The sequence below is a fragment of the Myripristis murdjan genome, chromosome 19 (genome assembly GCF_902150065.1).
Source record: "Myripristis murdjan chromosome 19, fMyrMur1.1, whole genome shotgun sequence".
NCBI lineage: Eukaryota > Metazoa > Chordata > Actinopteri > Holocentriformes > Holocentridae > Myripristis > Myripristis murdjan.
Window position 1 is genome coordinate 21,029,760 of NC_043998.1, and position 23,443 is coordinate 21,053,202.

Consider the following 23,443-nt stretch of genomic DNA (forward strand, 5'->3'; position numbering starts at 1 on the left):
GCCGTATCACGTTCCCTGACCAACAACATGCCCTGTACTTAGACACACACACACACACACACACCTGTGGTGTTATTCCACAGTGTTGCTGGATCTCGAGGTATTGCCTTACTGTTTCTAGCTACCAACAATAAACACTTCTAAAATTAACCTTCAGTATGCTGTTACACACAGACACACACACACACACACACATCCTTGAATGGCTTCCAGTTGTAGGGCCTCCCTGGAAAACATGTTGAGATTAATTGAGCTGTTATTACTTATTTTACAGTAATAGTGAATGCCAACTATTCATACATCAGGATTCCATTGATGAAATAATACTAAGCTAGAATCAGATATACACTTCAGATCTTCACTGCACAGAGAGGCGAGGCTCATCCAAAACACAGTTTTAATTTAACCAATTTTGTTTTCTGATTTATTTATTTTCTTCCTTTTTCGGGGGCAGATGGGATAATTTTATGGGATTTTCATGTCTTTTTTTTTTAATTATTTGATAATTTTGGGGTAATTTTCTGAAACAGTTGTCATATTTTCCTGCTCTTCTTTTTTTTGTAATTTTCCTCATTTTTTTTCTTTTGGCAATTTTATGGTAAACTGCTTGTATATATTTATTTATTTTACAATATTTTGGGGCTAATTCTGTGGAAATTTTCTTGGCATTTGATTGTAAAGCTATGATTTGATATATAAAGCTATTTTGAAAGAAATCAAGTGAATTTGCTTGAGTTTCAAATGGTAATAATCATAGAATATTTGTTCAGTATTGAGAATATTAGAATATTTCATTTAATATGGAATGCCTTCTTGTTGTTGAGCATACTTAAGATACTGGTTTAAAATGATTTAAGCAGTAAAATGATTTAATTACTCAAATCATCAAAAATAATCACCATAGTTAACTTATGTTGTGAAATAATGAGCATTATTAGTGTAGCCTTCATCATTTACCCCTAATTTTCCACTTAACTGACAGTGGAGCTATCATCGTGACAGGCTAACCTAAATTAAACTGCTAATGCAGTCTTAAGATTTGGTCCTCTGTCAGTCTAAAAATATGTGTCTTGGATCAGGATCTATGCATCCCAAAGGCATGATTTACCCACAGTGTGTATTAATAGCAAGTTCAAACTCGCGTTTCTTTCTTTGCTGATGAAAGCAGACCTGTTTGGTGGTCATGGTGTCTTGGTAACCGCATCTAAGAGTAGGCCTGCAGCAGTCGTAGTAGAAATAGAAGTGTGTCTCTATCAGAATACCCACACACCAACACACGTGCATTTGTCACTTGCCACTGAGTCGATCATTGCTGTGGCTGAATTCAGCCTTAATTGCTGGTTTGCTGCTCGATGACCCAGCATGCTGTCAAGGTGTTCTTAATACTCCCTGTTACCCTGTGCGAACACAAAGTCTCCGTACTCCTTCCATAGTATTTCTTTTTTACTTGTTGATAATTTGGTCCTTGATTCTAATGAAACCAACCTTCGCCAACTCTTGCGCAATTTTGAGATACAATTTGCTTTTTCTAGCACTCCTTTCCATCTTCTTAGTTTGTCCTTCAATTATGTCATCTCTATTTTTCCCTATACAATAAGACATCCACTCTTATTGTTGTCATGGTTCCCACTTCAGGTCCTACTGCTTTTTGATTTCAGCGGGGAACCAGCTTTTGGGGCTTTCACACCAATTTCTTTTTGGTCAAAATGCTTAGACCAGTGCAAAAATATGTTCGGGAGCTGGAACAGAACCAGTTCCTTGTTGGTTGCAAAGGCCTTTATGGAAGAACATTGTCCCCTCTGTTGTACAAAATTCTTTCTGCCGGACAAGGCTGGATTTCATTTCCTGAGAAGTTACTATTTTGTAGAAGCAAGGGTGTCATCCAGAAGCAACCAGATGTAGCCTACATCAGGCGAGGGGTTCTACTTAGCTACACAGAGAATGGAAACAATGGAAAGGAGTATATTATTTTGCTGTGGTCCAGATCTTAAAAAAATATTATAATAGTGTTTGTACTCCAGTAGGTTTTGTAATATACTATTTATAGTCAAAGGTATAATGCAGGTTTTGCAATTTCTTAAGTGTTTTTTTAATAGGTCCTATTTTTTCACAAGGAAATGGCCAGACATTTTTTACACTGTGCATCACCTCCAGGATGAATCTAGAACAGGGGTAGTAGTACAACATGCCTCCTGTGTGCCTCACCGAACACATTTTGGCTTCATGTCCTGCTGTCCTCCTTAGTCTGCCCAGTTATAGTTTCTCAACTTTAATTAGCTGTATTCAGTCAGAACTAGGCTAGTTTTGACAGCTGTGTATTTTCTAATATATTTTGGCTGTTTAGATTTATGTTTATAACTGAAACTTTATCAACAGAAAAGTAGGAAAAAGGTGTCAATAATGCCCATACTTTTTGATTGGCAAGTGATCTCTAGCAAGTGAAGGGCAGATTCTTGAGAATGAGAATCTTGCAGATACCTTGAAGCTCCAGAAAAGGTATTAAATTTGTAACAAGAGCAGACAGTTGTTCGTGGTGACCTCTCAAGCCCTGCATTACAGTGTGCTATTTTGAGCCTGTCTGTATGCTGGAGCAGCTTGGTGTCATCCAGAGCTGAGGCTGGGAACCAGGCTGGGAAACTAGAGCACTGCAGCAGGATGGAGCAGAGAGAGAAGAGAGATGAGACAGATGGGAAGGTGAAATGAAAGGCGTAACCTCATCAAGTCAGCTGTCCTGCTTCCCCGCTGAGTCTCAGCCTCTCTCTCTCTCTCTCTCTCTCTCTCTCTCTCTCTCTCCCTCTCTCTCTCTCTCTCTCTCTCTCTCTCTCTCTCCCTCTCTCTCTCTCTCCCTCTCTCTCTGTTGGCAAAAGGGAAATGTGCCTATGTAGGGCAATCTGTTGTGAGTTTGAGTCCTAATTTATATTTGTTTGCTGACATTTATTAAAAATCAGATGTGGTCCAGTGAGTGTGGTGTTCTCTGATATAATCGAGGAGATATGAAGAGTTCCAGTTTTCTTTTGTTGTTGTTGTTTTTCAAACAATTTTTGGTACTTTTATGCTAATTATCTTAATTAATTGTAATTTTATATTAAATATAATTTTCATGTACTCACTTTACAGATTTTTGCTCATTTTCTGGTAATTTGGTAATCTGTAATCTCTTTGTTACATTTTTTTAAAAATATGTGGCAATTGTATGGTAATTTCCCCACAATTTTTCTTTATTTTACCATTTTTTACCATATTGTGGTAACTTTTTTTTTAAATAAAGTAAATTTGCTCAGGTTTCAAAGGGTTTAGATGTTTGAACTAGAACTGTTCTGTTCTGTATCTTGATACTATTGTTATTGTGAGTAAAATATTAATATTAATATTAATAATAGTATCATATTTGCGAGTTAACCAGTGATCCCCATGTTCAGTATGAGTAGAGGAGGGAAAGAGGGAAGGGAACTATGAAGGAAAATAAATGGCATGTAGGAATAAGGGATTTCTGGCAAAGTGTTCAACCACCAAGATTCAAACCACCATAAACACACCAACACACACAGTGTGGAAAGTCCCAGGCAGGCACTGTTGTTAAACTGATTGACGATTAGAGCGAGAAACATTGCATCCACTTTGCCCTCTGTGGAGGCGTGAGTGCGCTTGTGTGTCAGGCCTGTGTTTATTTGGCTGCATTTTTATGTGATGATGACAGATTAAAATTATATGTGAGCTCAGACAACTGGAAACATACCAGTCTCTTCTAGTCACTACTGATAGTAATGACAATTACTAACAAATTTACTGCATACATACATACCAGTTAATAACAATTCTTATATTGGTTGATGTCTGTGCAGTTTTGTACACTAAATGTTTTCAAACCAAGTAATTAACCCTCTCCGTATTATTAGAATTGATTGGTTGAGTTTTTCAAGATTGACATTTTACACAGGGCTTTGATATAGTTTGTGTCTGAAAAGAGTGAGCGTGACAGAGAATGGAGCTAGCAGATGCCTGATGCAAGCTGGTAATGCTTCAACTGCATGGAGTTTCCTGTTGGCTTTCTCTTCAGTTGTAAAGCAGCACTACTCACTTCCTCTGGGTACAGGAAGTGTCTTCATGTCCACTTCCTCCCACAAGTACAAGAAAACTTTTTTTTTTTTTTTTTTTTTTTTACTGTTAACCGCAGTGGGTGGTAAATTTCACAGTTCTCCAGACTATTTTAGCAGCCAACAAGATGTTAAGAATAGAAAATAGCAGTTTTCAGATGCAGAGTGGGGAACATTTTTTCTTTGCTTTTACTTCCTCTATTTATTTCACCCATCGTTTATGTTGTCTGTAATTTGTGGCTCTATACAGTGATGCACCACATGTTGGTGATTTTTTTTCCTTTTTTTCTTGTTTGTTCTTCCAGCCAAGAAGGCAACACTCAAGATACAATTTTCTGAATTTATTAGACTGTTCTGCTTCTACTGCTTGGTCATCATATCCACATTACTACAGTAATGACTCTCTTCTGTGTAATTATCTCATGAAAGCACCAATAGTCATCCCTACAGTGCCGTGACAGTATAAATGTAATTTTTTTGAAATCCGTTTAAGTAGTTTTATGACTCTGACTTCTCACCTGAAGGCTGACTGCACCCAGGGAGGAAAAAATGTTTTCAAATGCATATTTTACTTTTTTACTTGAATATTAGTCAGCTGAACATGTGTAACATATAAATTATAATTCAAACAAGTGGCTGTATTTGTATATGTACCCTACTTAATTCTGATAAGATGAAGGGAATTTTCACCCGCGGCGCTTCGTCTTAAAGAGACCTCAAAACAGACTTATAGTGGAACTGATAAACTCATAACACACACACACACACACACACACACACACACACACCAGATAAGTCTGCTAAGGATGTGCTGATTGTGGTTTGGTTTTCCCCTCCCTGTTTTCTCCCTTGTCATACTTCTGTTGGCATTGCAAATGCTAGTATTGTTTCTGCGTGCGTGCGTGCATGCGTGTGTGTGTGTGTGCGTGTGTCCTGCTGCATAATCATGGGGTGTGTTGAGGGGGATACTATGGCCTGAGACTGAGGGACAGGTGTGTTTTGAAGGTGATTTCTGATGCTTTTTCTTGATGTGAGAGCACTCATGAAGGAGATCCAAATCTTTTTTTCTGGTGAAAGACAAGCATCTGTTCTTCTTGCCTCTGCAATGTTTTCCAGCTTATGCTTTCAAGTGTTTTTGCATAAAGTGTGTTTGTGCGTGTGTGTGTCTGTCTCTCTTCCTGTGTGTTTGTTGAGGCACAGGGTTACTGTGTGATGTGTTATAGACATTGTTTTGTACCCTGTAAACTCCAGCTGAACTTTGTATGGTTCACATCACCACCCCTGTCTGTGCTGTACTGTTCCTGAACACTTCTCTTTTGCATCAGGGGTAGTGTTTTTGCACCCTTTTGACCAGTTATGACATTACCTGACGTTTATTGCAGAGTTGAAATCAGAAGAAATAGCCTTCAGTATGTGTTGCACTATTGATTATCTCTGGTTGTGCTGGAGAAACTCTACTTCATACACTGCTGCTCAGCATCACAAACAGAAACAGCAGGCTCTGAAACCATACTGTGTGTTTATATAGGTGTGTGTGGGTCTTTTTCTCAGACTTCTCAAATAACCTCATACATAATCTGGGGCCTCAATTATGTGTTGTGCCAACTTTCTCCATTTGAATATATTAGTTTAATTTATCAGACGAGTTTCATTTGCGAACATCCGAGTCCTGCACCTGGAGTGAATTACAAGATCTGTAGGGCATGCAGTCAGTGGTAGGATATATAATACTGTGTGTGTGTGTGTGTGTGTGTGTGTGTGTGTGTGTGTGTGTGTATACACGTACATACACATACATACATACATATATGTATACACACACATACACACTCATATATATATACTTACATACATATATATATATATATATATATATATATATATATATATATATATACATATATGTATATACACACATACATGTACATGACTTCGGCACGGGAGACTGGTCACACTAGTTGATGGATTACAAAATGTTGTGCTACCCAAATGAAGTTACATATTTTTAGAGTTGAGAGGATGTGTGTTTACCTGCCTTAGTGGCTGATACAGACTGACAACAACAAACGTTCCACCATGGTTTGTAGTCAAGAGGTTTTCTCACTAGCTTGTGTCAGCTTTTCCAGGACAGCAACCCTGTGTGCTCCATAACGTCCATTATCCTTAAAGTGCGTTTGTGTCCAGTGCATTTGGTACTGATGTGTCTGTTTTCTCTTTGTGTGTTTCAGGATGAGGTGGACAGCCAGAGCCCAATACTAAGAGATAACCCTCAACTGCATGAAGAAGTGAAGGGCTGGCTCAAAGACCAGAAGGTCCAAGAGATTTTTATGCAAGGTGAGGTGTTCTGTTCCACTCTGTACAGTGTCTGGACAAAGTCAGGTAAACCATCCACTAAGTGAATGTGGAATCTGTTTGTCAGAAGTGGGGTTCGAGCCTACATCTCTGTTCAGAGACCACAAACCCTGCTGTGCATACACACCACAAGCAACTTTTTGGGCGGTCAGCAATTGCATCTGTTTAGTGTTACATAGTTTTGAACAGCCAAATCATGATGTTTTCATTACTTATTATTGTTTTATTGCTTATTGTTTTATGATGATCTGCATTAGTCTTCCCGGGCTCTTCACTGAAAGCAAAAATAGTTACAAATACACAAAAATACATTTACACTAGTGCAGAAACAATTAGTTTTTTCAGATAGGTTATCAGTTTACTTGCATTTCTTCATTTCATATCATAATACATGAATACTTGGGGATTTGTTTGGGGCTACTTATCAGACTAAGAAAGCAATTTTAAAATATTGCTTTTGGCAATGTTTGGTAATTTGGTCAATTTGTAACATTTTATACACAAAATGATTAGTATATTAATTGAAGAAATAATAGACAAATTCATTTACAGTTAATAATCGTTAGTTGCAGCCCTAAGATAAACAAAGATTAATACAATGCAAAAAAAAGATACAGTGAATCAATAAATCAAAGCATTATTTAAATAAATGTCAAAGGACCATTGTCTGGCATTATCTCTCATACTGTGGCTTCGTTTTGATTAGTCAGCATAACCAGTTAGCTAATGCTAATTAGGTATCATTCATTGAAAAGGAAGTAAAAAAAAAAAAAAAAAGAAGGAAACTAGAGCTTTCCATCAACCCCAGTGATGGAAGCAAGCATTCTCCAAGCATTGTGTTTGGAGGTTTATCCCAGTAGCCTTTCAAGTTTTGAATGGCTTCTCATCCACTTTGCACTTGACAGGCAGAAATTATTTTCAATGAAATGAAATCACATTAGGGTGCAGAATTCAAGTTCCAAGTTCATATTCCATTACCTAGAACCAGGAAAGACTGGACTAGACAAGAACATCAGTACATCAGATCACAGGAATTTGTTGTGTCCTCTGCACAGTCAAATGATACTCACTGATATGATGAGATCAGACGCCGATTAGTTGGAAATCTAATGAGTTGGAAAGGGGCAAAGTGATGAGTTTGTTACATTGTCAGCTCATTGAGATGTTAAGAGCTTTGCATGTATGAGGAATTGAAGAGTTTTATTCCAAAAAACAATACAGTACGTATCCCTTTTGTAATATGACCCTCATGTTTCCTGAAGTGGATTTAGTGTGCACAAGCTCAACCCCTTTCTTCCATCTACCCCTCTTTTTTTGCTTATTTCTCTCTTTCCCCATCACTCTGTCTCTCTGTATGTCTTCCACTAAATCCAGGTCCCTATTCATTGAATGGCTACCGTGTGCGGGTGTACAGACAGGACTCGGCCACCCAGTGGTTCACTGGCATCATTACACACCACGACCTCTTCAGTCGAAACATGGTCGTTATGAATGACCAGGTATACATCCATAAACACGCACACATGCAACACTTTTGTCACTTAGATCTTACGTAGGGCACAACTCATAAGGATGTGGACTTACAATGAAGTACCATCAGAAATGTTGCCATAGCTGCTATAGGTTTAAGCTATTTGTGTTTAAGTAATATAGCAGCTGTTTTATTGAAGCGTGTTTTCTTTGGCAGTAGTAACTTATGTTTGATTGTGAAACGGTTGGATTAATCCTGACAAAACCCAAAAACCCACCAGAAACTGTGAATGTCGCCACATTGCCTGCAGCCATCAGCTTCAGTTAAAGCTTCTCTGAAACTACACATTCAGCAGATAAACATATCGAAATTGCAGGTCAGTTGCATCAGTGCAACATACAAAAGTATTCAGTTTAAAAAGCACTAAAATCCCTCTCTCCAAACCCCCAAAGAAAAAGCTTTGTACATCAGCAGTGCAGCGACGGAAACAGTTCATTCAGTGCTTACCTTGGAGTTGAGAGTCTGCACTTTCACCACATTTTCAAACTGAGGAACATTTTCCTCTTCTTTTTTGGTTTCTATAATCCACCAGGGGCTGACAAGTTGACATTGGCTCAGGGCATAGCATACGTTGTGCTGATGGGCTGAAACTTGGAACTGAGTGTGTTGCCCCACCTAATCCAGAGACACCTTGTACTTATGATGCTACATTTAGCATTTAGAAACACCATCTTACCAATGTCACATTAATCGTGATACCTTAGTACAGCTACTGTAAACCATAAAATGAGATGAGGGTGGTGATAAGTGGTAGTCACTCATGCAGGTGGAATTGTATGTTTCTCCAAATAAAGATCACGTTTCCCATAAATCCTTCTGCAGTAATAAAAGATCTTTGCCCCTTTGGTTTAGGTTTACCTGTCTGTACTAAGGAGGATAAACATGTTTCCACTTGCCTTTCACCCTTTCGACCATCTACAATTGCCAGAGTCTCTAAAAATTGTTTGTACTTGAAGAACAGTGCCCTCTTCCTGTTTTGGGACATAAAAGCCACCTGGCAAATTTCCCTCCAAACTGTGTCACACAATGTACGATGCGGTACGAGGCCAACAGAGGCAGCCAGTGGTCTCATTTTTATTTCTGCTAATGTCACAAAATGAACATGAAAACACACATGATAATATGATAACACATGGCAGTCTGATCTCAATTTTTTTTTTTTTTTAACCATTTTTTGTATTTTTTTGTAATGTTTTGCTAATTATGTGGGGATTTTCTTATAACTTTTTTTTTTTTTTTTTTTTTTGTTTTTGCTAATTTTTACTACTTACCACTGCTAATCACTTTTTCCCATGCTTTTGAAGAAATCAAGTGAATTAGCTCAGGTTTCAAAGGGTTGAAGTCAGGTGTATATGAGGTCTAGAGGATGCAGTGCACAGCCAGACAGTGCAAAGTGTGTGTGGTATGTGTTCAGGTGCTAGAGCCTCAAAACGTGGACCCGTCCATGGTCCAGATGACGTTTCTGGACGACGTGGTTCACTCCCTGCTGAAAGGAGAAAACATCGGCATCACCTCCAGACGAAGGTCACGATCAAGTCAGAACAACAACACTGCCCATGTGAGTACGCTCACACACACACACACACACACACACACACACACACATGCACACAGAAACATCATATGAGTGCCTCCACCAGACTAGACACATCAAGATTTCTTTCAAAAAGTCCTGTGTTCAAGTAACAGAAGTAATGGGAATTAGAAGAGTAACTGAAATGTGATTACTGAAAAATGAAATGTTCCTGACTGGGGAAAGTAATCTAATTACTCCCAGCACTGATCTTGCTATATATTGTTAAGAAATCATACATATTGTCACAGAAGATTTTGTGCATATGGCACAGTCTTAAGACACATATGCAAAGAAACACACATTCATATTCATTTGCACCAACACTTACTGAGGAATATGTACATGATCACACAGTCCGATAATCACACACAATAAAATGCACTGACATACATATATGCATGCACATTAGCAAACATACATGGTTGCAAGTGGGAGGACATACAAATTAATGGAGCGCACAAATAATCACATAAATGCCGGAGCCAACCCCAGCCAATGTGTGGCCTTAGTTGCTGTGTTGCTATTGTACCTGTGCTTTATGTTCTCTGGGTTTCTGTTGCCATCCATTCACTGTACCTCTACATTGTCCTCATCTAGTCTGTGTGTTTGTCTGTTCCAGAGACATCGGTCAACATAGCTTCTCTAATCCTGCCCAACCCTTGTTTCAAATACTCCCAAATCAGGGAAATGCTGCTGTAATTTTAACAAATTTAAAAAAAAAAAGAGACAATCATTTTAAATTCCTCATCGAACTCCTGCCTGTTTGACCCATGTCTGCTGTCTCATTTTTTCCGCTTCCTCTCTGAGTTTGTTGATAGAGCTAGCTTCAAAGTAAAGTTCCTATGTGCTTTTTAGTTTGCTTTACTACTAAACTCCACACACGCACACACACACACACACACACACACTAAACATCCTGTAGTGTTGTAGACCAATGAGCTTCTCTCATATGATGGCACGGCACAACTCAGCGGATGTTTGAGGATCTGTTAGCATGCCTCCCCAGGGAGGGTTTGGCTTTATTGAGTGAGGGATGCACAGTGGCACTTGTGGAAGGAGCTCATCGGTTAGTCAGTCAATCCATTCAGTCAGCCAGTCACTGCTGGTCCCGTAGTCATTAACAAAATCTCTCCTTGTCCCATATTTTCTTTTCTTTTCTTTTTTTTTTTTTAATTTCATTTCATTTTGTTGTTTTTCTTTTTTGTTTTGTTTTTGTTTTTTGTTTTTTTTCTTGTTTCTTGTTGTTGTTGTTGACACATTAAAGACGGCAGGAGGGAGACCCGGCGGGACCACTGGCAACACTCAGGTACCCCCTCCCCAACCCCAAAACCCTCCAGACCCACACCACCTAAAACTGTAAAGACGTAGGAAGGGGAAAACGTGTGTACTTGAATATGAATTCAAATCTGAAAAACATGAGCCGTGCTTGATTTAACTGAATGCCCCCTTGATATTTTGAATTGTCATTGTATCCTACTGCACCAGGCCTTTAACCTCACACTGTGGTGTCAAAGTGTCTGTACTGGCACTTGCAGAAGCTGAATCACAGAAGTTGGAGACAGCTTGTGGTAAACCCCATCATCCTCTCATGTGGGTGGTGTTGTTGGTTGTAGCGTTTCTCAAAGTCAGGACCACATTTTGTATAAATCCTTCTGCTTCCTCTCACAAAAGGATCTTTGCTTCTTTGGTTAAAAGTTATTTGTCTGTACTGAGGAGGATAAACATGCTGGAAACAGGGGTGGAAGTAACTAATTACATTTTCTCATGTTATTGTAATTGCAGAAGCGGAATCACAGCAGCTAGCTTGAAGGAATAATAACCATGTTTACAAGCTGATTTAAAGCTACCCAAGGCAAAACTATTTAAGGGTGTCTTTTCTCCACTAATTGAGACACTGTGGATCCAAATTAAATTCTGTTGTTAGTATGGAAATTCATGGGAAATCTTCTCCACACAGGAAGTGACCAAGGCAAACTTACAGAATAACTCCACTTTCTGGATTAGCTCTCATTATGGGAAAACTGTAAGTTTCCATAGTCTATATGTGCAAATCCATTTTTTGTTGGTACAGCATAACCAGAGAAAAACTATATAAACTGACTGCATTTGTTTCTACTGACAACACCCAGCATGCATTGCACATCTTGTGACTCATACTGTTTCATAGTATCAAGTGAAAATGGCATTACTGTCACTGATAAATCATAAAAAAAAAAAATCATACCAAACATACCAAAGTGTCTGTTAAGCAGCAGACCTTTTACTTCTCTTGTCCTATCCTTTGCTATAAAACACCATAACACTGGCCAGGCTGGAAAACATGAGGATGTTGTGTGCAGTTCACTGATGTCACCTTACATGATTTATGGCAAATGAAGTCCTCCAAAGTCAGAGTTACCTGTCAGTGACACCTGGGGCTGTTGATATGTGAAGTTGCCTAGTGCAGCTGTAAGGGTCAATGACAAATGCAGAATGTTAGCCTGTACTGTGATCAGCCTCGAGCACAAAAAACAGCTTTGGGAGGCTGCAAGTTGAGCAATAATTCAAGCACTACTCAGGTCTTCAGTTATTTAAAGCATATTCAATTACTGTTTTGCTCTGGAATGTGTAACCACCCTCCCTTTTAAAGAAAATATTTCACTTTGGTAAAACATTTTTATTTTTTAGCATTTTCACTTTGACATGAACAGTTACCCTTTTTCAACAGTTTCACCCTTAGGAATATGTGTTCATTACCTCGTATCAGTCTTAATTTATGCAGGCAAAAATGTAAAACACAGAAAACTTTTACCTCATCTTTACATTTTTATGCCTAAAAACTAAAAGTGAGATTCTCACATTAACAGATTCAAGACTAATCAGTCATTTTGCTGCAGGTACTTAAAACAGTCAGAACTGGTTTCTGACTGTTTATAGATTCACACTGAGAATGGTTACAGATGTCATACCAAAGTGAAATGGCAATTTAAATGCTGGGTTGCCTCACAAAAGCATAGCTCCCTCTAAACCCTCTGACATTTAACATTACAACACCCCATGCTGCATAGGACTGTATTCAGAAATTTACAGTAGTCTAGTACAAGCTGCAGTTCATTAAAGTTTCATAGTTTAAACCTAGTCCACTGTATGGCCATTGGAATGCAGAAAACACAGGGCCATGTGAATTTATATGTAATATCGGAAATTACTATAATACCTGCGACGCCGAAATTTCTGGAGAAATGCTTTTGGCATGCCTTTACAAATCCTTGTACATTTTTGGTCATGTATGGTTCCCTTTTACAATGTGGTTGCACTAACAACAGCAGCATATTTGTTACTGCAAGATGCTTTGGATAAAAATATCTACTAAATATCAAATTACATGTAAAAGACACACAAATAATATGTAAAAGGCACAGCATTGGGCCTATTCTTCTGAGAAAAGGTTTGTTTGACTCTCAACTCTAGTTTCCAAAAAAGATTGATGATTTTCCTATCAAACATATATAGCAGCTCTCCTTTGCAGCATGGCTGAATAGCAGCAACCCTCTAAATACAGGACTTGTCTTTGATAAGACAAGATGTGAAAACATGAATAAAATATCTTGCATACACTATAACATGCCATAGGAACTCTTCTTTTAAGCTGCGTTAACAATTAAAACCTGTCACTGTAATGACAGCTATAGAAATGTGGTCTGAGTTTAAGTGTTTTTCTTTGTTTTCAGCCGTTGAGTCATTTGTGGATGTATTGGTGTATTTTGCATATTTTACTCAGTGAATACAGAAAAACTGTTGGAATTGGGTCATTTTCTGTCGAGGCAACTTTGTCACTATACATTGTGCATCCTGCTAGTGTTGGTGCTGTGAACACTCGCAGGTAATTTATCTGTGGAACCACCCATGCTAAGAATGTATATACTCATGCTACTGTTTGAATAAGTGTTCCTCAGATGTTAATCAGTGCTGGGACACCCAACACATGTGTTTTGTACTTTAGCTTCTGAATGTTGATGAAACTGACTCAAATGAACCACACACACTTCCATTCTGCCTCCACCTACCACCACTAATGTGTTGTCCTATTTCTGCATCTGTATGATTTTATGCATGTATTTTTTTTTCTGCGTGTGTGCATATGTATACATGTTCCTCTATTTTTTGCAGGGTCACTACACACGAGCCCAGGCCAACAGCCCCCGCCCCGTCATGACCTCATCAGGTCCCAACCCAAAAGGCTCCCAGGGAACTTCAGCCACCCAGCAGCAGAGCCAATCCCAGCAGAGCCAGCAACCAGCAAGCCAATCGCACCACTCGCCTGGAAGCGGCGTGCGGGAGCAAAGGGAGCAGCGCAGCTCTCGTTCCTCTAGAAGAAAAGGATCAGACAGCAGTGTTCCGGAGGAAGACAAGGAGAGGAGGGAAGAGACCGCAGTGAGAGGTGAGAACAGTCATACAGAGCGCAGGATATGCTCAAGTCATTCAAAAGTCTGGAGAAGACGTCCTAAACCTTACAAATGCAAGGCTTTAAAGTATTGGCATTCTCTTATGTTTTCACCATGTTATTGTTTATTTATCAGTGTCTTTGTTGATTGAGATAGCAGAACAGATAGGACAACAGCCTATCAAGCTAGCTTTGAAACCGTAATATTGGTATTTTAAAGGCTCCCTGCGGTGATTTCACAACCATTTTCAACATTGTTCTTTAAACAGTTCATGACAGAAAGTGATGTATGATTATCTCACCAATCACAACAAGTCTCAGATTTGTTGTTCCAGTTGCGTGTTCTTTGTTGTTGCTCCCCTTTTGCCAGGAAAACTGATTATGTACTTGCAAGATGTGTTGAATTAGTGTAGTAAATAGCTTCAATTCGATCAAGGTTGTTGGTGGAGATGGAACCAAACACCACCGAACTATTTAAAGGAAGAGTTTTTAAAAGTACTGAGGTCATTAAATCACTGGAGAGGGGCCTTTTAAAAACAATGAAAACAACTAAATGTTGGAAAGCATCATTCCTGGGACCCACGAATCACATGTTCACTTTGAGAAAATGTAGTGATTCAGTGGATGTGGTGCTGCCCAGGCCAGTCAGCGCCATCGTAAGGCAGGAGAAATGTTAGTGAGATATATGTTAACTAATACTGGCTAACAACATGAGAAAATGGATGATTAAGTTATAGATACTACTGTGGACGTTTTTAAATAAAGTTTTTAATAAGATTTCATTTATCAACTAGCACTGTTCAGTTCAGTCTCAATATCATACTAGAATAAGATAAGAATGATTGTAATCTACCATGTATGTTTCTCCATAATCAAGTAACTGTTTGCTTTTTTGCTCAGTCTCATTTTCTTGTCTTTGGCTTTCCATCCAGACTCCAAGTCAAAGGCCAAGCAGGCAGTGAACAAACGCAGGAAGGCCGAGGAGGATGAGAAGAAGGCAGGTCTAAAGAGGCTTAAGACAGATATAACGTCTGACCTATCAGAGAGCAGTGACTCGGAAAACACACACAACAAACGGACTGCACACTCCTCATGCTCCTCCTCTTCCTCGTCCTCGTCCTCGTCCTCCTCTTCCTCATCCTCTTCCTCCTCTTCGGAACCCAATTCTGAGAATGAGCTGAAAACTCGTGTCAGCGAGTTGAAGCCAGGCAGCACTTCAAAGATGGAGGAAGACGAGAAGCCGATGGCGCTGATACAGGGTAGCAAACTGGATGATTCCTCGTCTGTCATCGGTCGGATGTCCCCGTGGGCGGAGCTTCAAGCAGCGGATGAAAGCAAGAAGGGCATCGTCAAGGAAACAGGCACTGCCATAACAAAGGAGGAAGAGGAACTGGCAGCAGTAACACAGATCACCCGGTCTCCACGGCAACAAGTGCCCCTGATGACTGACTCCAGCCAAGGCTGCATCATGGAGAGCAGCAAGAACACTGTGAAGGGTACAATTGGTATATCTTATGTGTCTCCTTTGCAATGAATTTGAATGTTTACCCCATTTTATGCAATTTCCTCACATTTTACAATGCAACAAACATTTTGCAAATCATCTGGGCTTGCCAAAGATATCACAACAAACACTCAAATTTGAGTTTTTTTGTCGAAACACTCACCACATAGTGTTTTGCTTTTGTGGCCAACAAAGTCATCACCGTTCATAAACCATTGAACTAATAATTTGCTGTGTTAAGCAAAACATTTTGTCTGGGACTATTTTAAGTCAGAGAGACCATTTAAAAAAGCAGCTGGAAGCACAGCTGGACGGATGTCCAAACTACGAGGAAACATTCTGTAGAAAGTGAAATCATTGTCTTCTCTATGGACCTCTTTGTCATCAAACTTGCAATCCAACATAATTGCCAAAGTTTACTGTCCCCTGCAGTCGAATAATTCAGAGGTCAAAGGGGAGCTGTGTATTTCCGTACATTCAAAATGTAGGAGAACAGATGAGTGAGTTGGCCACTAGCTTTAAAATCGAGCCCACAACAAACATTTTTATATGAGTGCATATCCGTCAACATACACCAACACTGATAGTATACCGATACATTTGTGATAGGCCAATATCAGACGATAATATCGGCACAATAGTGAGTTTCTGTAGCCCGTCCAGTCAGACAGTCATCACTGGACAAGACACAGGTACCTAGCTCTGTGTATTCAAATGTAACACAACACTGCTAAAGTAAAATGGAAAGTGCGGCTATAATAATTAAGTCAAATCAAATGTAAAAAATGTGACAGTAACGTACATGAAACTTTGAACTTTGTAGCCGTAGTTAGCCTTATTAAGGTTGTAGTTACTTGGGGATGCGCCCGTCAAGCATGCACACCATGGGAGTCTGATAAAGGTTGGCAGATCTACGGCTGCCTCCTTTGCGAAGTAATTAGCTGAAACATGAAGAATGCACCTTTTGTACATATTATACTAAACATGCAAAATCACTGGAGCGATCCTTTAAGTTCTCAGTGTTCATAAAAGCATGTTTTTTTTTTTTAATACAATCATTTTCCATCATTTCTTTTTAGCCTCGTCCCGATCCCAGACGCCATTGTCGTCCCACCTCCACAGCAGTGGTGTGATCGACATCACCGAGGACGCTCAGGCCACGGTGCATCGGGAGAGCTCAGAGGCTGTTTCGGCACTGCTGGCTTCCCAGAAGGCGGAGTCCACAGCCTTGTCACCCTACCTCCCCCTCAACCCCTCCCCCGTCTCCTCGCCTCCCGTCCCGCCCTCTCCTTCGCCGTCAGAGGGGGGTCGCAGGACAGATATTGAACCTACCATGCAGCAGCAGCAGCAGCAGCAGCAGGGCATCATGGGAGGTGGCATGACGGCGGCCAGGAGCCTCAGTAACAAAATAGAATTTGCCCACTCTGAGGTCATCAGGTAGGATGACTGGATTTTTAGACAGCATGTTTGCTTAGTTAGCATGTTTGCATACATTTTTTCCTTCCTTTACTGTGTTTCAGTGTTTTGTTCTCCTCTAAAGTCCTTGATATGTTTGCATCAAAATTATGAGGGTCATGAGATTGTATTTTCTCCCAGGATTTCTGCTGTTCATTGAATTCTTGGAATATCATGGGATTTGAGAGGCAGAGAATGTCAGGGTACTTGATTAATACTCGGAGGAGGTCAGGGAGTGTCCGAATTTCACAGATGGGTCACTTAACAATATAGCAGCATGTATTTGTAATCTTGTTCAACGTTCATTACCGTAAGTGGTTTCTAGGCCAACTGAAGTGGAAACGAGACTAAAAAACATTTACCAAAACCGCAAGGAAAACATGTTTAGGTCATCGAACTTTACTGAAAGCCGTGGGAAAGTTATTGAATTTCATATTGTAACCATGGTGCAAACCCTGTTTTTAAGATGAGCAGTGATGGTTGTGTAAACATGGTTCATCTGTGATGTAAAAAAAAAAAAAAAAAAAACTATTGCAGTGTTGGACACACAGGTAGACACTGAACCCCTACCAGTGTATTTATTGTTAGTCATCCTGGATAAGACAATCAGCTAAATGCCAAAACATAACTGTGATTATTGCAGTTTCATTGCAGTGAAAATGGTAAAACAGACAGTAAAGTTTTGATTTTTCTTGTACATACATAAATTACCATTTCTTATTTCCTTGTTTCCAGGCCTGTGACATCGGTGTCTGAAAATGCAGTATTAGTGGAGAAAGAAAAAACTGCCCCTCATCATCATCACCTTCATCATCATCAACAGCCACATCATCAACCACACACACAACAGCTACAACAGCAACAACAACACTACACATCCATCCTGCCCTGCATCAAGAGCCCACCTTCGTCAGAAGACATGAGAAAACAACAGCAACAACAAGCGCCCCTCCACAAGATGAACACAAACGCTCCTCCAGAACTGTCCAAACCCAAAATAAGCCCCAGCCCAATCCCAGCTCAGCTCGACTCCCCCAAACACAAACCCCAGCATGCCCACAACCCTCAGAGCCACCCGTACCCCAACACAAACCCAGTTGATCTCCTGAAGGCTAAGCCCCACCCGGGCCTGCTGGATGTCTCTAAACCGAAACCCAACACTTCTCCGGAGGTTTCTAAACATAAAATACCAAGGTACTCGGATACCTCTCCTCCTCCTCCGGCAGGGCGTTTGACCACCAAAGTGGAAACAACAGAAGCCCCCCGGTCTGGTTTCAAGCCAGTCCCAGCCCGGTCGGAGTCCGGCAGCGGCGGTTCAGCCGGCAGCAGCACCAAGAGCCCGCTCATCATCGATAAGAACGAAACCTTCACTGTCTACCGGGACCCAGCGCTGGTCCGATCTGATGCCGAAAACTCCGTCGCCTGCGCTGCAACAGTCTCCTCCAATCATGTGGCCGCATACCTCCACCCCCACCTGCACCCCCTCCATTCCCCCTCCCCCCATGCCCCCTGTCTCACCCCGTCCTCCCATCCCCATGCAGCCTCGCACCTCCTTGCCCCCCCTCCCACCTCTGCCCTTCCTCACTCGCACCTTTTGTCCCACGGGGTGCTCCCAGCCATGCCACCCCCTCCCACAGCATCTCTCCTGGGCGGTCACCCGCGGCTGGACTCTCCTGGCGGGCTGGGTCACCTCGCCCTCGCTCACCCAGCAGCCGCGCACCAGCAGCAGTTCCTGCAGGTCTGAACCCAGGCTCATACAAACCATATGAAACTACATTAGCCAGGGCAGAAATCCAGCTGAAGATTTATTTTTTTCCCTTTTGAACCTGACTTAAAAAAAAAAAAAATTCAAATGTTTTACCAATGTATAGGTAATTTTTTGTTAATTTGCCCCTATTTCCCATGTTTTCACTGGTAATTATTTGATAATTTTCGTTTTTTTTCTAATTTGCACCTATGTTCCTGGTATTTTTATGCGAATTTGTTAATTGGGTTTTTTCCCATCTATTTGAAAGAAATTAAGTGAATTGTCTCAGGTTTACAGGGTTAAATTGTTTTGATGTCATACTTGAACACTGACAAATTGTGGTGAGTTTAAATCAGAAAGAGGAAAATGTTAAAATGATCCCTAAAATTTTCTGCATTGCAAGAATTTCTAGAGAATTAAATTACAGTGAAATGAAACTATTCTGCATTTTGCTGTGGACCTCCTGAAAGACCCTCAAGGATCTCCAATTGGAATACCACTGTACTAAACAGCAATAGTGAGCACTCAGTCAAATGCTTTGCATTTGTCATGAAAGACATTAAACTGAGAATTTGCTTTTGTTTTCAGGGCCAGGGCCCCCCTCCACCTCCTCTGCTAGCACAGGCCCACAGTGGGGCAGCAGGGCTGGGCCTGTATCCTATCCTGTGGCAGTACCCGAACGGTACGCCCACCTCCTACCCCCCAGGGCTCAACCTGCCTCCCACTGCCAAGTGGGTTCACCCCGAAAACCCTGCCACCGTTAACTCAGAGGCCTCGCTCAGGAGGGTAGGTTGATGTGTGGGTCTGGCTGCGTGTGTGCTTTGTTTATGCATGCCAGTGTATCTAAACATGGTGTGGACTGTTTTTCAGTACTGCATATCCTGCATATTTATGGATTATTCCAGAACATTATCATCAGTACAATTTGCATCCTTTGTGCTTAAGAAAACACTGGTGGACCTCATGTCTTTCAACAGTTAACATTGTTGGTGTCTTTGTGTCTAGGTGGCCTAGTTATAGTTTCACAGCTCTAATTAGCTATGTTCAGTCAGAAACTGGTCAGAATCCTCTGTATGTTCTAGATCTTGAATGTGAAATTAAGTTATTACTGGATACTAGGTGTGCAATGATACACAAAAATCACGGTTCGCTACGTACCTCGGTTTTGAGATCTCGGTTTGGTACATTTTCAGTACAGTATGGAAACAAAATGCAAAATGCACTCGGATGACACCGTTTCAAATGAAATAGCATGTTTGTCATGTTGCCATGAACGTGCCTCATCTCAGCTGAGCAATGTCGGCACACTGCCTTCATTTTGTCCACTCGTCTTTGTCCATTGCAATATTTGACCAGGAAGCCGAAGTGTTCCCAAACAGGAGATTTTAACGACAAGCGACGGTCTTCAAGCTCTAGTTTCTCGCTGGTGCCGGTTTCGGTAGCATTAGCCATAGCCATGACATCAGTGCTCAGGCTTCAGGTCATGCTTCAGGTGTAGCTTATTATGCTTCTTCTTCGAGAGACTAGACGGAAAGGAAAGGAAAACGAAACTTATGTTCCGCCACCTATTATACCCGTGTGGTATCTCACCCGTGCTGCACACCTCTGTACCAAACCCAATGTCCTGTACCGAACCGAACACCCTGTACTGAAAATTTTCAATACGAATACATGTACCGTTACACCCCTACTGGAAACATAGCACGTGATACACTTGAACACTTGAGCATTTGAAAGTGACGTCTTCAGCATTAGTTCAGTTAAGGCTAAAAAGATCTGGCGGTGCCACAAAATATGTGACAAAATATGTTGCAGAGAGAATCAGGGGGAGGGTGATGGAGAGAAAGAGATAGCAAGGGTCATGGAAGGACAGACTTTGCAAGAGGTTTGTGCAGGAGACTCTGCCATCTGTGCCTCACTTTGCAGATATCATCCCCAGATTCTGCCTCCTTCCACCCTGTGTTTCTTTCCTTTCTCCCTTTTCCTTGCTCCCTCCACCTTTTCCTTTTCCTTTTTGCTGCCTCTGGCTTTTATTTGTTTATTCAGTAATGGATCTTTTCAACATGACATAGCTCTTTGTTTGACAGCCAGCTGTCTATTTGTCTTGGAACAGTGAGTGGAGGAGTGAAGTGAGGATGGAGGGATGCCTGGGATGGAGAAGGAAGAGAGAGATTTGGCAGGCGGGGAGAGGGGTGGAAGTAGAGGAGTGAGGAAGAAAGAGGAGACGAGGCAGAATCAGATGTAGCTGGTCTGACAGAGACAGTACAAAAAGCCTGTCTCCATACTGTTGTAACTGAGGTTAGATTATGTATGAAGCAGCATCCCTTAATCACATAGTTATTGGAGAATTAATCAGCACTATGTTTTGATCAGATTCCTCACAAATCTGCATTATTGTTGTAATCCTCTTGTTCTCTTTCCCACAGTGCACAGCACTACTGCTGTGGGCTATGCTTGGCAAACTCTACTTCTTCCACTGCTTCTGCCTCTTCTTCCTCTTCTTCTAATTCTTCCTCCATTTCTAGTTACATGTTCCTGTGATGTTACTCAAAACTTTTCATTCAATTTTTTTTTTAATGTGGTATATATTGTATTAGATATTTTGTTAATATTGTGGCTTGACTTCATGTTTCACCTGTGTTAAAGTGGGTGAGCATAGCGACATGTTTTAACAGCATCATGTGTTCGTACCAGCTTGTATGTGTATGTATTTTTTACTACAATATCTATGACCTTGTTATGAGTCAGTTAAACCTGTCTTTTTTTGTATGGTGGCTTTTAGTATAATTAAGTTGTATTTGTCTGTGTTTTTGTGTGTGTGTGTGTGTGTGTGTGTGTGTGTTGTGTCTCCAGAACACAGCTAGTCCATGGCTGCATCAGACTGCTGGTGGCTCTGGTGACAGTCTGGGTTTGCTGAGCCACGTTCCTGTCCGTCCGGCCAGTGCTGATGCCCACCGTCCTCCCGTCAAGATCAACACACACACCAGCCCACCGCTGTCCAAGACCAGCATGGAGCTTCACAAAGAGTGAGTACATAGACCAGCAATATAAGTGTTCTTCTCTAAGTTCTTCTTAGCCAACAGTCATAATTAATCTCTGAGAACAGATTTTTATATTTTTCACAGTCAACACTTAACATACCAGGTACAGTGTATATGTGTTGGCTCACTGAGCATTATCATGGTTGTAATTCTTTTCAAAAGTTTATAGAATCTCCAATTTTACGTTTCACGAGAGTCAAAATATACCTGTACCTAAAATGTACCTAAAAATGAGACCTTTCATCTGCCATGATTTGTTCTAACCAGCCACTTATCCCACATGGTGATATTTCCCAAAAATCACTTTCAAGTTTCCTCTGATAAATTATCGGAAAACATATTACACTTCCAGGATACCAATGCTTGTTTCTATTCCCCTGTGTCATAGACATTAAACTGGAACAGTTTTGCTGTAAGATTCATTTTTCTCAAGACATTGATGCAAAGTTGGTTACAGAAAAAATTGTGTTGAAGAAAAAACAGATTTTTGCTTACGCTTGCGATGCATGCAAAATTGATTTATTTGCAGTTTTTAACAGAGCTCAAAAATTTCATGTGGCTAGCTCTATTAGGAATGAAGTTAAGAGGGCTCAAAAATGCTACAAAAAACAGTGTGAATGAAAAAACGCCAAATCTGGACCTAACCGTATGAACTTGGAGGACCTGTAACACAGAAAATATCCATACTATGAATGTCAAATTTTGCATGGCTTCTCTGAATCTGCAAAAGATATTGTAGGAAAAAAGGTTTCTGAATTGGTTATTTTATGTGGAATGACCCAGTTCCTATTTTGAGAAGTGCAAGGTGTTTGGATGAGCAATTCTCTAGAAAGCTGCAAGCAGCAATACCTGAGGCCAAGCAAACGGGCACTGTAGTAGTTCTTAAAAATAACTGCCTTAATCTGCTCAAAGAAGGTTTAACATCACGTTACAAGTGTTGCTCTCTGAAACTAAGTTGTGCATACATCTACCAAGTGTGCATGGCTGGTAGTTTTGCTCAAATAACTGTTTATAACTGCATTTTTTCCTGTCGTCAACATCAGTAAAGATCTGGTAACTTTTGCAGTTCTTTTAAACAGGATAAGTGGACATTAGACGCAAGTTTCCTTTGACAGACAGGCAGAAATACACACAGGCAAATAGACAGCCAGGCTCACCAGGTGAAGTGAGGTGGCACTAATCCAGTATGATGGCAGCACTAGATGGCCTCCCATTCATTCAGCACTTTGTGTCCTCCTTATGAAACCACTGGTCATTTTAATAGCCCTACACACAGGCACACACACACACAATAAGCTTAGAAAAGCCTTGTTCTGTACATGTTCCTGTATCACGAAAGCCATTATATGCCACTTGTCTTTCTTTTCAGCCTGGTTATGTCATGTTAATTGAATTCTATTTGGGTTGAGTTGGCTGAGTAGACCCTCTCCTGTTTAACGGGTTAGGCTTCATTGTAATAACACGACACTTCAGCTTGCCTAAACTTGGCTGCTGCTTATTAGGTTAGACTAATTTGATTTTCCCGCACACAGGATCATTTACTGCACATGCTTTTTGAACGTCCACATGCTCACTTATTCTTTTTTTCTCATTTCTTCAAACATTTATTTATGTTCTGCTTATTTGAGCCGAAATTGAAATTTTTACTGTGCTGCTAAAATTAGGCTTCTGGTCTTAATATGTGATTATGATTATCTTTACATGTTTTACTATTTTCCAC

At 40.5% G+C, this 23,443-nt stretch overlaps 1 protein-coding gene across 3 annotated transcripts in view; it reads left to right on the top strand.

Annotated features, from left to right (window-relative positions):
• Positions 1 to 23,443, top strand: part of jmjd1cb (jumonji domain containing 1Cb) — a 155,675-nt gene that overhangs the window by 109,756 nt on the left and 22,476 nt on the right. Inside the window, exons 4-13 of one of the 3 annotated variants that reach the window (XM_030077080.1) lie at positions 6,323 to 6,428; positions 7,821 to 7,945; positions 9,392 to 9,535; positions 10,818 to 10,859; positions 13,703 to 13,973; positions 14,909 to 15,481; positions 16,560 to 16,917; positions 17,671 to 18,673; positions 19,271 to 19,468; positions 21,536 to 21,708. In XM_030077080.1, the coding sequence (XP_029932940.1) occupies positions 6,323 to 6,428; positions 7,821 to 7,945; positions 9,392 to 9,535; positions 10,818 to 10,859; positions 13,703 to 13,973; positions 14,909 to 15,481; positions 16,560 to 16,917; positions 17,671 to 18,673; positions 19,271 to 19,468; positions 21,536 to 21,708 (2,993 nt within the window). The remainder of the gene's footprint in view (positions 1 to 6,322; positions 6,429 to 7,820; positions 7,946 to 9,391; positions 9,536 to 10,817; positions 10,860 to 13,702; positions 13,974 to 14,908; positions 15,482 to 16,559; positions 16,918 to 17,670; positions 18,674 to 19,270; positions 19,469 to 21,535; positions 21,709 to 23,443) is intronic. The other 2 variants (XM_030077082.1, XM_030077083.1) reach the window with 2 other exon arrangements.